Genomic DNA, 16,039 nt, shown 5'->3' with positions numbered 1-16,039 from the left:
AGGTTAAATAAACAATCTTGGGGCCGGGTAGGTGGCGCTGGAGGTAAGGTGTCTGCCTTGCAAGCGCTAGCCAAGGAAGGACCGAGGTTCGATCCCCCGGCGTCCCATATGGTCCCCCCAAGCCAGGGGCGATTTCTGAGCACATAGCCAGGAGTAACCCCTGAGTGTCAAACGGGTGTGGCCCAAAAACCAAAAAAAAAAAAAAAAATAAATAAACAATCTTAAATCTTAAGAAGCTATAAATAGGACAATGTAGGAAGCCCAAATAAAATAGGAGTAAATAATAAACATTTATTTTTAAATAATCAAACAACTATTTGATTGGACAGCATATTTTACTCAACATTTAAAATGATTTATATGATATTATGTAATTTAAAAAAACTTCCCCCTAAAATTAATCAAATTAATCAAAGAGAGAAAACTTATGTTTGCATTTTTTTGTTCAAGGTGTTTATTGCATCTCATAGGGCATACATGCACTGGGTTTTTAAACTGAAATACAAAGAAAAGCCACTTTGAAATTGGTTTTAGGTATTTCCCCCATTACAGTATGTTATCCCCACAGTAAATTCAGATACGACCACTTTTTATGGTACCATACATCTATTAAATAATTTGAAAAATAGGTAAACACCTTTCTAACCCAATATGCTTTTACAAAGAGCTGCCAAGCCACTAGAAACACTGATCAACAGTGACCTCATTTATGCATCAAAATCTTAAGCCAAGCCATCAGCACAGACAGTATGACAACAAATTAAAAATTAAAGAATATGGTATATACAGCAAAGGATACAATTCTCTGAATTAGTTTAAATTCTAATACAATGGTACAACAAAACCCACTTTGACCTCAATTGAAGAATGGAAGAACACTAGTCTATAGAACACACAAAGAAATACTAAATTAACAGATGTACATAAAACCCACAATAAAATAAATTACTTGCAGTAATCTTTAAATTATAAATATACCTTGTTATCTTCAAAATCACTTGAATAGCACATCTCTAATTGCATTTTCACATACTTGATAGAAATGGACCTTTTAATTTTCAGTGCATTTAATCAAGAATGAATAAATTGGTTAATTTAGATGCAAAACCTGTCAAATGTAATTAAAATATATATATTCAACAGAGCAGTGATGAATTATGGAATTTTTCCATATGCTTTTTCATTTTTGAGAAGGTAGCTTCAAAGAGAAATATTTATTATGGACATTTAAATTTTACATTTTTTTAAAATAAAATTTCTTAACATATACAATGTCACAAAAATAAACATTTCTCACAACAGTTTAAGTTCCTGTGATTGGAAAAGTGTACTTCACACCAAAAAATGTTTTGTATATTTAAGTGTTTTCCTTACTATCTGATATTATCACATTATATTTGTAATAGAGATAAAGAAGAAAAGAGAATTTAGGGGGAGAGTTTAGATTTGTCCAAAAGTTGTATATATACATTGAAACCTTCAAAAACACAGACACATCTTTCCAAATGGCTCACCACACAAACAGCTGCAGCATCCATCCATAGGTGAGTTCCAGAAAAAGCACAAAAGGCATCATCAACATCCATTCGTTGTTTACATCGTACAACAACACACAAATAATCCAAATACACTACAGCTTTGAGAGTAGGGATAACAGCTAAGGTAGGACACATTCCTAATATTCACTTTCACAGCTGTGCTACACATTTTGGAAGAGAAGTTATGAGTAAGCATTGGGTTTGGTACTGGTGGCTCACTTTGAAACTCTGAGCATCAATCTTTTGTGAAGTCTCCAAACTCATTAATATTTTTCCTATTCAGTCACAAAAATTGCAGCTGTAAAGATAAAAAGCGCTTGAATTAGAAGAAAATATTACATAGTTCACAAATATTTTACCTCCTTTTCAATTGTACTTTAAGTTACTAGAAAAATCTGTATGCAAAAAGTTTCTATATTAAATTCACAAGACATTGCAAATATATTTAAAATAATTTGAAAATTGTAGTTATAAATATAAAAATGTAATGAAATTTAATTTTATATTTAAAATAATTAACACAATTTTGAAAATTTGAAATTTGATAACATAGTAAGTAGTAAGACATTCAGTATCAATTGTTTTTTTTCAGTAAAAAACAGTGACTTACTTGGCTTCTTTTTAGTTATGCTCTCCAATATATCATGACATTGAACAAATGACAGAACAGTAGAGTAGGGAAATATCCCCAGGAACTCAATTCCCTCACTTTTACTACTATTTATTGATCTCCCTGGCTAATCCATGCTGCAATCTTAGTCACCCAGAACATGAGTGAAACTTTAGTCTATTTGTTTTTTCTGAACTGTGACTTTTTAAGGGAGGGGTGGTCTCAAGGAGTTCTTGTTTTGATTACTCATAGGTTTCAAACATGTGAAGTTATTACACTTGTTAGGTTAAGAGGTTAATAATAGACTGCTCTGCTCAGTGTCTTGGTTATTCCTGAAACATTAACTTCCAAGAAATACATGTTCATTGTCTTATCAACCTAGTTCAATCAAAATTTTAAATAAAAATATAGCACAAGAGGAATTGTCTTGGGTGAGGAATTAAGACCTTAAGATTAATCATGTCAGAAGGACAATAATCATAAAAATTTTAGGAGGAATTTGATATCATTAAATATAAACATACTAAATGCATTAGATATTGTATAATAGATAAAACAGATGTGTAATGAAGGCAATACTGTCAGGGGTTCTCAAATTTGACATTCTCAGAACTTTTCCAGTGTGGCCTCCAGAAAGTAATTTACTTAGTACTAAGATCTATTTAGCTGTGAAATGGAGAGACAGAATGCATCTGGGCCAATTTACCTCACAGAATTTACTCTCTACATAGAAGATAAAAAGATTTTATTCATCTGCAAATTACTCTAGAAAAAAATCAGCATTATTATTTATCCACATTCCGTGATTATGTGTTCATTACCTCCCTACTGAGATGGGTGCTGTGATTCATAATTAGTTTTCCTTCATCAGGAAGGATCCTTTCCATAGTCCCTAATTTAAAAATATTTCAAAATTTATTTTTAATCATAGATGCATGTTATTAAATAGTATTGAATAAAGTTAGTGCTTCCAGATTCATCTCTTGAGGGACCACTGGTTGCACCAATTCTCTTTGAAACTAGAATCTATTTCCTTTCCACTTAGGGACAGCAGTCCTTTTTTTTGGATTAAAAAGCCAATGATCACAAAAAGATATTATGAAGCTCCAGCCTCTTCCTTAACTAAAACCTTTATGCCAATAACAATGTTTATGGTTTTAGTTCCAACATATGACATGTTATTAAAATGGGGTCAAAGCAATAGCACAGTGAACTGGCATTTGTTTTGCATGCATCTGACCCCTGAGTTCAATCCTCACTATCCCATATGGTCACCTGACCCTGTCAAGAATAATTTCCGGGCCCGGAGAGATAGCACAGTGGCATTTGCCTTGCAAGCAGCTGATCCAGGACCAAAGGTGGTTGGTTCGAATCCTGGTGTCCCATATGGTTCCCCATGCCTGCCAGGAGCTATTTCTGAGCAGACAGCCAGGAGTAACCCCTGAGCACTGCCAGGTGTGGCCCAAAAACCAAAAAAAAAAAAAAAAGAATAATTTCCATGTGCAGAGCCAGGAGTAACCTCTGAGCACCGCTTTTGGGTGTGGCCCCAAAGCCATTTTTGCCCAAATAAATGGGCATGCAAATCAACATGAAGAATAAATGTAGTAAAGGTAAAGCTGAGAGAGAATGATAAAAACATAAGTCCATTATAAAACATTTCATAAACTATTTAAAAATGATAACATTATAGTAAAATCCTGCTTGAATGCAGAAGTGGAAGTAGTAATAATCTAAATTTTATGTTATAGTGCCATATTAGGATAAAAATAAAAATACAATTGTATAGTGATATATATAATATACATAAAAATCTCAATTTCTAAATTCAATATATGTTATATTCCTGTAAATGATAGAGATCATGAATACAGTTGTCATGGAATTAACTTTTGGCTTAACTAATAGAAATTTTAATTTCCAGTATAAGAACAAATGGAGCTTTCTCTACCTACTAGTTCTACAAAGTAAGATTTAAAAAATTTCACATTGCTAAAGATAACTTGAGCACTGCTTTTAAAAGTATAGTCATTCATATCATTATACACATATATTAAAAAATCTAAGTATAATACCACACTTGAAATAGTTAAATCATTATTACAAGCCCAGAGGACACATTATATACCTTAAATTGTTTATAAGAAATCCTTGATGTTAAGATCCGCTAATGGGTCCTTTGTTGGAGGTTTCTTGGGACTCTGAGTGGCAGGTGTAGGGCTTGGAGAAAGCTAATAGGGAAAAGCCAGCCCATGATTGCAGAAATAGAAAGCAAACAGAGACATAGATAAGCATTAGGCAGAGCACATGCTACAGAATACAACATGCAGAGGATTAGATGACTAAAAATTTACAAGATATACTTTGTTCTATTTGGTTAATATAATGTTACATATAATTGTGAATTGGTAAAACATTTCAAATTATATTTTTTGTGCAGTTGACTGACACCAGTTTTAGTCAAAGTAAAAGCTTCAAATTATGTTAGAACAATATGAGTATGTATTATGAAAAATGAGAAAACTATCTATATAGAGATATTATGAATGTATAGTAAAATTCTCTCTGCATAAAAGTATTTTTACTTTAAGTCAATAATACTACAAAACTAATAAGAAATTTTAGAGAACTTCCCTATAGTGAGATTAAGTTTGAAAGAAAAGTAAGAGAAAACAATTTGAAAAAAGTCACTTAAGAGATTAAGCTTATTAGCTAAAAATACTATAATTTAATACAAAGTATATAGAATGGAAAGTTTTGGGCCACTTTTTGTTTTGGTTGAACCTAGTTGCCACATGCAAGGCAAATGCCCTACCTGCTGTACTATTTCTCTGTTCTGGGATCATATGCTCTATATCCGTTTATTTCAAAATACAAAAACCTCAAATTTCCAATATTGTCTGTTAAGTTTGTAGAAATTAATTATTTAATACCATAAGAAAGGATTAATCCGAACTTGCAACAAAAGCAACAATCAACTTATCTTGTTTCTGTTTAACAAGTACAAAAAATTATCTCACTGTGTGACAGAAATACTTTCTAGAATTAGGCTTTTGCATGACAAGGTAATACGGCTTTAAATACACCCATCTAGACTATATAGAATATAACTGCATCCATACCTATGAGTTTAATTAATGTCCTATACTTTATCATGATAGATATTTCAAAAATCAGAAACCCGGGATTGAGACATATCTTTACAGGTTCAGTAAGTATATTTATGCTGCACTTGAGGGTATGTTTTGTTTCTATGTCTATAAATGACCTTCAACACATAATTAAAATCAGAGGTCCTGAGACTGATTAATTTGGATGCTCTTGGCTCCAAGTTCAATCCCCAGCACAACATGAACTGTCAGATATTAAGCACTACTTGTTGTGTACTAGTCCTTGTTGCCTCCAAGTCCACTGGGCTCTAGAAACACTGTCACTTGGTCAGAGCAGAAGGAATATCAGTAGGAATAGTCCCTGAACCCTACCTGCAGCACATTTGAGGAAGAAATGCCCCTTGCTCCCCCATACCAACTGGAATCATATTTCATAGTCATAATGGAAAAAAATCAATATAAGGCTTAAAACTATAAAAAAGATAAGGACTTAAGAATTAGTTCATAACTAATAATATGTAGGAATATAATATTATGTACTAAGCAACTGAAGTTTAATGAAAAACATTACCTTTATTATTTAGTAAAATAAACAATGTATCTTCTGATATAGAGCATCTAATTCCAGAACAGAGAGATAGTACAGCAGGGAGGGCATTTGCCTTGCATGTGGCAACTAGGTTCAATCTCCAGAATCATATATGCTTGTCCTTACCAGGAGTAATCCCTGAGCACAGAGGCAAGCACTCACTTCCAAATGTGGCCCCCAAACAAACACAAAACAAAAAATATAATCCAAAAATTACAATACAGCATAGCATTTTCTGAACAATTCCAATTATTGATTTTAATACTGCTTTATATATATATACATAAAATATATATATATAGTTTTGGCTTTTAAAATTAGATTTGGTTCTTAAAATTAGGTAGTATTGTTTTTTACAAGAAAAATAATTTAACAAAATTGAACTGTTTTTTTTCTGAAAGCTTTCACTATACTAAATATAAGAAAAATAATTTTAATTAATTCATAAAAACATCAAGATCTTCATTTTTCATGAAGATGACAGTCCTGGCTATATTTAATAATCTAGAAAATATCTACTGTGAATAATCCTTTTGTAATTTAAATGCATTTAGTTAAGTTTTTTAAATAATATATTTATTAAAGCACCGTAATTACAAATATATTTGTAGTTGGATTTCAGTCATAAAATGAACACCCCCCCCTTCACCAGTGCATCATCACCCCCAACAATGCTCCCTATTTTCCTCCTCCTCTATCCTGACTGTATTCAAAACAGGAATTCTATATCTCTCACTCATTACCACTGTCATGAGAGTTGTTAGTGAAGTTCAGTGTTTTTCAAATAGTGGGGCATGCCCCCCAGGGTGGGCTCGAGGCTCCATAAAAGGGGCACTTTGACTTCGGCAAACACTGTTGTAACAAGCCAAGCCCCGTGTTTATGTCTCTGTATGTCTCTGGAGCTGAGAGTTGCTGTGTCCTGCTTCAAACCCCACCTTGAAAAGCTATGCATTGCAAAATGTGCTCATTGTAACTATTAATCCAGATATCAACTCTGATTAAAAAAATCAGCTCAAATTATTTTATATATTTTTGTTTTGCAGGTAAAGTATTTTGTTAATAAAGATACTATTTACAGTTGTGCGGGGGGGGGTGCAAAAATATTTTCTTCTTCCTAGGTGGGCATGACAGAAAATAATTGAGAAGTACTGGTGTATTTATTTCTCTGACAGCACTCAATCATTCTTTGTGGTAAGCTTCATATTGTGGCTGGTTCTTCAAGCCCTCATCTCCATCGTCTCTAGGGGTATTTTAACAATAATGTCTTTTATTTTTCTTGAATACCACAGATGAGTGAAACTATTCTGTCTATCTATCTATTCTATCTCTCTCCCCCTGACATATTTCACTCAGAATAATAGTTTTCATGTCTATCCATGTATAGGAAATTTTACATTTTTCTTGACAGCTGCATAGTATTCCATTGTGTACATGTACAACTATTCCTTTAGCCTTTCATTTGTTGAAAGGCATCTTAGTTATTTCCAGATTCTGGCTATTATAAATAGCACTGCAATGGATATAGGTGTGAGGAAAGCATTTGTGTATTTTGGTTTTTGTGTTTATAGGGTATATCCCTAGAAGTAGTATAGCTGGATAAAATGGATAAAATAGCTCAATTTCCAGGTTTTTTTTTTTTTTTTTGATGAATCTCCATATTGTTTTTCAGAAAGGCTAGACTGGATGGCATTCCCACCAGTAGTAAATGAGAGTTCCTTTCTCTTCACATCCCTCCCAGCACTGCTTGTTCTTGTTCTTTGTGATGTGTGCCAGTCTCTGTGGCATGAGATGGTACCTAATTATTGTTTTGATTTGCATCTCCCTGATAATTAGTTATGTGGAGCATTTTTTCATGTGCCTTTTGGCCATTTGTATTTTTCTTTAAGAAAGTGTTCATTTATTCTCCCATTTTTTGATGGGGTTAGATATTTTTTTCTTGTTAAGTTCTCTCAGTACCTTGTAAATCATAGATATTAGCCTCTTAACTAATGGGTATTGGGTGAATAGTTTCTCCCATTCCCATTCTGTGGGTGGACTTTGTAATCTTATCACTATTTCCCTTGAGGTGCAGAAACTTCCCAGCTTGAAATAGTCCCATCTGATTATCTCTGCAGTGACTTGTTTGGAGAGTGATGTTTCCTCCTTAAAGATACCTTTATTCTCAATGTCATGGAGTGTTTTCCCTACATGTCGTTCTTTATACCTTATGGTTTCGGGTCTGATATCAAGAACTTTCATCCACATGATCTTTGTGTATGGTATTAGATGGAGGTCTGAGTTCACTTTTTTGATTGGGGTTGACCAGTTGTACCAGCACCACTTGTTAAAGAGGCTTTGCTTGCTCCATTTTGCATTTTTTGCCCTTTTATCAAAGATTAGTTGATTGTATGTCTTGGGAACGTTCTCTGAGTACTCAAGCCTATTCCACTGAATTGAGGGTCTGTCTTTATTCCAATATCATGCTGTTTTAATGACTATGGCTTTGTAATACAATTTAAAGTTGGGGAAAGTGATGCCGCCCATATTTTCTTTCCTAAGAAAGCTATTCATGGATGTTTATTTTTTCAAATGAATTTCAGGATTGTTTGGTTCATTTCTTTGAAGAATGTCATGGGTATTCTTAGAGGGATTGCATTAAATCTATACAATGTTTTGGGAAGTATTGTCATTTTAATGATGTTAATCCTCCTAATCCATGAACATGGTATGTGTTTCTAGTTTCTTGTGTCCTCTTTTATTTCTTGAAGAAGGGTTTTATATTTTTTTTGTATAGGTCCTTCACCTCTTTAGGTAAGCTGACTCCAAGATATTTGAGTTTGTGTGGCACTAATGTGAATGGTATTGCTTTTTTATGGTATTATTTTTAATGTCCATTTGTATCTATCATTATTTGTATATAAGAAGGCCATTGCTTTCTGTGTATTAATTTTGTAGCCTGCCCCTTTGCTATATGAATCTATTGTTTCTAGAAGCTTTTAGGAAAAATATTTAGACTTTTCTAAATGTAGTAGCATGTCATCTGCAAACAGTGAGAGCTTGACTTCTTCCTTTCCTATCTGGATGTCCTTGATATCTTTTCTTGCCTAATTTCCATGGCAAGAACTTGCAGCAACATGTTGAAAAGGAGTGATGAAAGGGGGCAGCCTTGTCTAGTACCAGATTTGTGAGGAAAGGCTTTTAGCTTATCTCCATTGAGAATAATATTTGCCATTGGCTCGGGGTAGATGGCTTTGACTATATTGAGAATAGTTCCTTCCATTCCCATTTTGTTGAGAGTTTTTTTTTTTTATTAAGAATGGGTGTTGGACCTTATCAATTGCTCTTTGTGCATCTATTGATATGATCATATGGTTTTTATTTTTTCCTTTTGTTGATATGTTTTATTATATTGATTGAATAACATATGTTAACCATCATTGCATTCCTGGAATGAAACCTACTTGGTCATGGTGTATAACCTTCATCATGAGGCAGTGGATCCTATTTGACAGGATTTAGTTGAGGATATTTGTATCTGTGTTAATCAGGGACATTGGCCTACTGTTTTCTTTCTTTTCAATATCTGTCTGGTTTAGGTATCAGGGTGATATTAGCTTCATAAAAACTATTTGGGAGTGTTTCTATTTCTTCAATATCCTGAAAGCATGAAAAGGTTTGGTAGTAGTTCCTTTTAAAAAGTTAAAAAAAATCGTTAGTGAATCCATCTGTGGGTTAGTGGGCTTGGATTTTATTTTTGGAAAGACTTTTGTTTACCATTTTAGTTTCCTCAATAGTGATGGGTCATTCAGTTATGCCAGATCATCCTGGTTCAGCCATGGAAGATTATGAGTCCAAGAATTTATCCATTTTTTTCAGGTTCCCATGTTTTGTGGCAAAGAGTTTCTTAAATAGTCTCTGATTACCTTTGAATCTCTGTAGTATCTGTAGTGATATCCTCCTTTTGATTTCTAATGTGGTTTATTAAGTTTATCTCTTTCTCCCTTTCTTTGTGATTTTTACTAGTGGTTTCTCAATCTCATTTACTTTTTCAAAGAACCAGATTTTTCTTTCGTTGATCTTTCAGATTGTTTTTTGGATTTTCACTTCATTGATTTCTGCTCTAAGCTTTGTTATTTCCATTGTCCTACCTATTTTTGGTTCTTTTTGTTGACCATTTTCTGTTTATAAGCTGTGTCATTAACATATTAATGTAGGCCCCTTCTTCATACCAGATGTGTGTTTGCAAAGCTATAAATTTTCTTTTAGTACTGCTTTTCCGTGTTTCACAAATTCTGATATTTTTGTCTTCATTCTTATTTGTTTCCAGGACTCTTGATTTCCTCTTTGGTTTCATTTCTGACCTAGTGGTTGTTCAGTAGTGAGCTGTTTAATTTCCAAGTGTTAAAGTTTTGCTTCTGTGTCCCTTTCTAGTTCACTTCTAATTTCAGTGCATTGTGATCTGAGAAATTAGTCTGTACAATTTCTGTCCTCTTGATTTTATGGAGGTATGTTTTATGTGCTAGCATGTGGTCTATCCTAGAGAATGACCATGTGTATTGGAAAAGAATATATATCCAGTTTTCTGGGGATGGAGTACCTGATACATATCTACTAGGCACTTTCTTCCATTTCTCCTTCCATAACTAGTATATTCTTGTTAGGTTTCAGCCTGGCAACCTATCAAGGAATGACAGAGTGGTATTGAGGTCTCTCATTATTTTTGTGTTGCTATTGATGTCTTCTTTCAGATTAGTCAACAATTGTATAAAATATTTTGCTGTCCCTTTTGGGTATGTATCTGTTTAGGAGTGAGATTTCTTCCTGTTGTACATATCCTTTGTTTATTATGCAATGTCCATCTTTGTCCCTTATAACTTTTCTAAGTCTAAAGTTGTTTCATCTAATTAATTTGAACACTCCAGCTTTTTTTAAGGAAGTTGTTTGCTTGGATGATTGTCCTCCAACCTTTGCTTTTGAGTCTATTTGTTCTGACTATTGAAGTGTGTTTCTTGTAGGCAGCAGAATGTTGGATTCAGCTTTTTTTTTTTTTATCCATTTGCCACTCTGTGTCTCCTAACTGGTGCATTTAGTCTACTGATATTGATTGAGAGAGATAACTGTCCTGGGATTTAGTGTCATCTTTATATAAGAATTTGGTGGATCTGTTTGTCTTAAAGTAGACCTTTCAGTTTTTCTTTTAAGGCTGGTTTAGAATATGTAAAGTTTCTCACCTGTTTTTTATTTATGAGGTTATGTATACTTATTTCACACCTAAAAGTGAATCTGGCTGGGTGCAGTATTCTAGGCAAATCATTAATTTGGCTGAGCTTTGTCACTATATCCCACCACTGCCTTCTGGCCTTGAAGGTTTCTTGTGACAGGTCTGTTGTAAATCTTAAAGATGCTCCATAAATGTAATTTCCCTTTCAGATCTTGCTTCTTTCAGTATTCTATCCCTATCTGTGGGATTCATCATTGTGAGTAGGATGTTTTGTGGTGCTTTACTTCAGGTCTCTTAGCTGGAATTCTTTGTGCATGCAGGATTTGGTTACATGCAGTCTATAGTTCTGGGAGTTTCTATGCAATGATGTCCTTGATTGCTGATTCTTCCTGGGGATTTTTCTTCTTGGGTCTCTGGGACTTCAGCGATTTTTACATTGTTTCTGTTGAATTTATCAAAGACTTCTACTTTCTTCTGTTCACATTCTTTGAGGATTTTTTCCATTGTCTGATTGTTTGCTTTAAGAGTCTTTTCCAATCTCTTCTGTTATATGGAGTTATTAAGCATCTCATCTTCCATCTCACTGATTTCATGTTCAACTGCTGTTACTCTTTTTTGGAGAGGCTTTTTAATGACATTTTTATTTGACCTACTGAATCTTTCAGTCCAGTTTATTCAGTTTGAGTTTTCTTATTTATCTCTTCATGTCCTCTTGATTCTTATTTGTGGTTCATTCAGCTCAATCCATGCTTTCTTTAATTTCTATGAGCATCCTCCATATTTTTCTCTAAACTCCTTATCTGAGTACCCAAAGAAGTGGCTGGCACTTTTCCAGTCACCAGCACTGCCATCTTCATTCTGTATAAATGGTGTTTGCCTGTGCTGTTTCCTCATTGTCACGCTTGTAGTATGGTGCTTTCTACATGTTGTGCTTTCGGTTCATTGGCTAGAAGATGTGCTGACTGCAGAGTGGAGTGGCCTCAGTCCTCTGGCTCCACCTTTTGTGGGCTGGGGAAGCTCACCTCTGAAGAAGTACCCTTAGGGAACAATCTGGGTGGGATGTTTCATGGTCCAGCACTCAGTAGAGAAGAGGCAGTCCACAATGTCTGCTGTGTGCAATAGCACACAGAAGTTATTGGGCTGTGCCTAAATTTATTTTCAACTATTACTCCTAACATACCTCACCATTCCCATCAAACAACAGTAAACAGATTTCAATAGTCTTAGAGCAGGCTAGAAAATCTTTCATTAAGTTAATACTTTGACATATATAGGACAATGTCTAGACTTTCTTTATCCTTAAGGATACATTATTCAACTGGCATCACTATTTTTCAATATGACTGCCATTTTGCTACACCAGGAACTTACTTAACTTATGTGTTCAGACTTTGTGAAATTTCACTAAATATATTTGGCTATTTGAGAACTCTCCAACTCATATTCTCCCCATATTTGGCCCGAAGACTCAACTCTCCTGGCATGTGATACATTTTTTTTGCATGGCTAGTCCATGCTAGGGAGAAAGTAAGTTGAAAAGTTCATTCATGTGAGTAGTAACTCAATTAACTAAATATATTTAGTGAAACTCCACAAAGTCCGAACACAGAATCTAAGTATGTTTCCAGTTTGGCAAAATGGCAATCATATTGAAAAATAGTGATGGCAGTTGAATAATGTATCCCTAAGGAAAAAGAAGTCTAGACTTTATCCTATACTTGTCTTGCTTTAGATGGATCTAATTTATAATAGATCAATATAATAAAATATTGTTATCTTACTTTTACTATAATAAAAAGATATTAGAAATATGAGCTTGCCTAAACTCTGTGAGGATTACATAACTTGAGAGTGATCATGAGGACCTTCAACCCAGATGGTTGACCTTGGGCCCAGATGGTAAACCTTAGGAGTCTCAGACTTGTTCCTGGAGTCGGAAATGATAATATTCTTGTGAAAACTGGCCTCTTAGACTGTGCTATCTGGCAAACTCTTCATAATTAGTGCATAAAGTCTTGGGCAAAGCTGGCAATTTATAGAACTATCTCAATAACCTTGAGCTTGGTGGACATAGAGATAATAAAACAATGTATAGGAAAGATTCATTTTGGGGGAATAAATGCAGTTACCTTAAATTTCTGGTTGTTAGCAGGAATTATTTTGAACTAAATATATAAAGTTAATTAAGGAACCTAAGAACATTAGTTATATAACCATCATTTTTCTCTATATTTCACCTTAAATAATTTCCCATATTCTCTTTACTTTTGAAGCAACAGGTACAAAGATAACATTATATCCCTTTTCAGAAACAATTTGCTAAATGACTGTTGTATATTTAATAATAAGTTACATGATCTTGTAGACAGTCTGAAAACTCACCTGTGTGCCCGGTACAGCTGTGGCTCCAAATGGTGGTCTCATCATAGGTTGTGCAAACATGACTGGCTGCTGAGGCATCATAGGCATGCCTGAACCAGCAGGAGGCTAAAAAAGAGAGTATTTGATAGTAGCAATGACAACCACTCTGGAGAGACAGTTATGTATTTAATATGGCAGTCACAACCTTTGAGAATGATAAGTCCTTGAGAAAGTATGATTTATGTTTTTGAACTAGGGATGCTCTGAGACTGGCAGATAATAGAAAAACACTTAGATGAAGCAGTACCCAGGCTGGCCATATATCATCCTCATTTCTACCAACTTTTATTATTTATTTGCCTTCTGTAAGCATAATTTTTGAAGAAATAAAATCTCATTTCTTTATGAAACAAGGATCAAACATTTGCTAGGTATAAATGAAGAGTCCTAAATATAATGAGGAATGGTATTTTTTTTTGGAATATCAACATTTTAACAGATATACAATGTGTAAATATCATCTCCCAATTGCAAGATTGCTTTTCTTAAAATAGTTTTTTAAATGGAATCACTATGAAAAACATCTAACCGCATCAAAAAATGAGAAGACATGAACAGAAACTTCCTCAGAAGAAATACAGATGGCTAAAAGGCATATGAAAAAAGAACAGTCAATTTTAATATTTACTATGATAAATATTTTTATTTTACATTTCCTAAGTATTTGACAACTATTTATTTAAACAATTTATTTAAATAATTTTGATACAAATATTTGATATTTCTATATAAATATATAAGTATCAATATTTGATATAAATATTTTGAATATAAATATTTGTTATGGACATTTGATAACTGTTAGATAACTATTTTTTGATAATGTACTCTGAAACATTTCATTGCAATGCGCTACAAAAATTAATTTGAAGAAATGATTTAAGCATTTACAACACAAATGTGTAAACCAGTTATGATCTAAAGTAGAAGACTACATTTACAAAATTATACTTTCCTATAATTAGGAAAGAGTTATACTTTACAGGACTATTTGTTAACTTCTAATTTAGCAAAGGCCTTGGAAATGTCTATTACAGTTTTGGCCCAGGCTGTGACTTACCATTCCAAACCCTGGTCCAGGTTGTCCCACAGATGGTGCTGTGGCAACAGGAGGGCCCGAACTGGTTGCAGGTACAGTTCCTTGCTACAACACAAACAAACACAACCCACGAGACACACACATATATACAATAACAAATAAAATACATAATTTGATTTTCAAGTATAACTTTATTTTACTTATTTTAATTTTTTGTGACGCTCAGGAGTTATTACTGGCTCTGTGCTCAGTAATTATTTCTATCAATGTTCAGGAAGCCAAATGGGATGCCAAGGATCAAACCCAAGTTGGCCTCATGAACAGCAAATATCTATCCACTGCATTATCACTCAAATATAATTTGAAAATGCACACACCTTCTGCAAATGTAGATGTATAAAGAAGCCTCAGATGGTTCTGACATCATGCCAGTAATATAAACAAGACTTCTAAATTAATGTTAATTAAAATAATGTTACTACTGGGTTCACTACCTTACCGTTAACACAACCTTGGGGTTCCTTTTTACTTTCTTTTTTTTTTTTTGGTTTTTGGGCCACACCCGGTGACGCTCAGGGGTTACTCCTGGCTATGTGCTCAGAAGTTGCTCCTGGCTTCTTGGGGGACCATATGGGACGCCGGGGGATCGAACCGCGGTCCATCCTAGGCTAGCGCAGGCAAGGCAGGCACCTTACCTCCAGCGCCACCGCCCGGCCCACCCTTTTTACTTTCTTATTCCACTTAGTCTCACTTGTTTACAAGTCGATCTCCTCTACTCTTGTCCATTCTTACCATTATAGTTTCTGACAGGTTTTTATTCCCCCCGATTATATTATTTTCTTTTCTGTGTTATATCATTTAAATATTATCTTAATATTATTATTTACTGCATAATGCTTGACTATAAGAAATTTGTACCAAGAAAAAATTCCTATATTTTAGGAAGCATTTTAAGTATTGCATACAATATAGTACATTATCCTATTTCAGGCATAAGTCTGACACTTTCAGTAGTAGAATATCACCCTCTAATATTTACTTTATATTTTATATTAACCCATTGTAAATATTTAAATTTAAGTTAAGAATTAGAGAAAAATGTAAAAATAAAAATATACCATAGTAATGTTAGTAAGTGTCATATTAAGGACTCTTAAAGGACCTCAACATCTAAAAAAAATGGAAAAACAAGCAAAATGATCTGAAGCAACACCTTTCAAACTCTAAAAGATAATAAAATGTTTGTAGCAACATAGGGACCAGAGAGTACAGCAGGTAAAGTGTTCATCTTGCATGCAGCTGACGTAGGTTTGATCCCTGGCACCCCATGCAGTTCCAGCTACTCCAGGAATGATTTCTGAGGTCAGAGTCAGAAGAAAGCTCTAAGCACAGCCAGATGACTCCCCTAAGGCCCTCAAAAGTTTGCAGCATCTTAAAAATTATTCATTTAAAAAAATCAGCTAGATCTTAATAGGCTTCATGACATTTAACTTACCTAGTCCCTTCCACTGTTCTTTTCTTTTCTTTTTTTTTTT

General features: G+C 33.9%; 1 protein-coding gene across 1 annotated transcript in view; it reads right to left on the bottom strand.

Annotated features, from left to right (window-relative positions):
* Nucleotides 1-587: 587 nt before the first annotated feature.
* The window catches only part of SNAP91 (synaptosome associated protein 91), a 147,919-nt gene continuing 132,467 nt past the window's right edge, over nt 588-16,039 (bottom strand). The window contains exons 27-30 of the mRNA XM_049772312.1: nt 14,526-14,609; nt 13,427-13,531; nt 4,274-4,376; nt 588-1,836 (exon numbers count right to left, since the gene is read on the bottom strand). Coding sequence (XP_049628269.1) covers nt 4,284-4,376; nt 13,427-13,531; nt 14,526-14,609 — 282 coding nt within the window. The 3' untranslated portion in view covers nt 588-1,836; nt 4,274-4,283. The remainder of the gene's footprint in view (nt 1,837-4,273; nt 4,377-13,426; nt 13,532-14,525; nt 14,610-16,039) is intronic.

The sequence above is a fragment of the Suncus etruscus genome, chromosome 4 (assembly GCF_024139225.1).
Source record: "Suncus etruscus isolate mSunEtr1 chromosome 4, mSunEtr1.pri.cur, whole genome shotgun sequence".
NCBI lineage: Eukaryota > Metazoa > Chordata > Mammalia > Eulipotyphla > Soricidae > Suncus > Suncus etruscus.
Note: the sequence above shows the minus strand (reverse complement) of the source record. Positions and strands in the feature narration are given on the sequence as shown.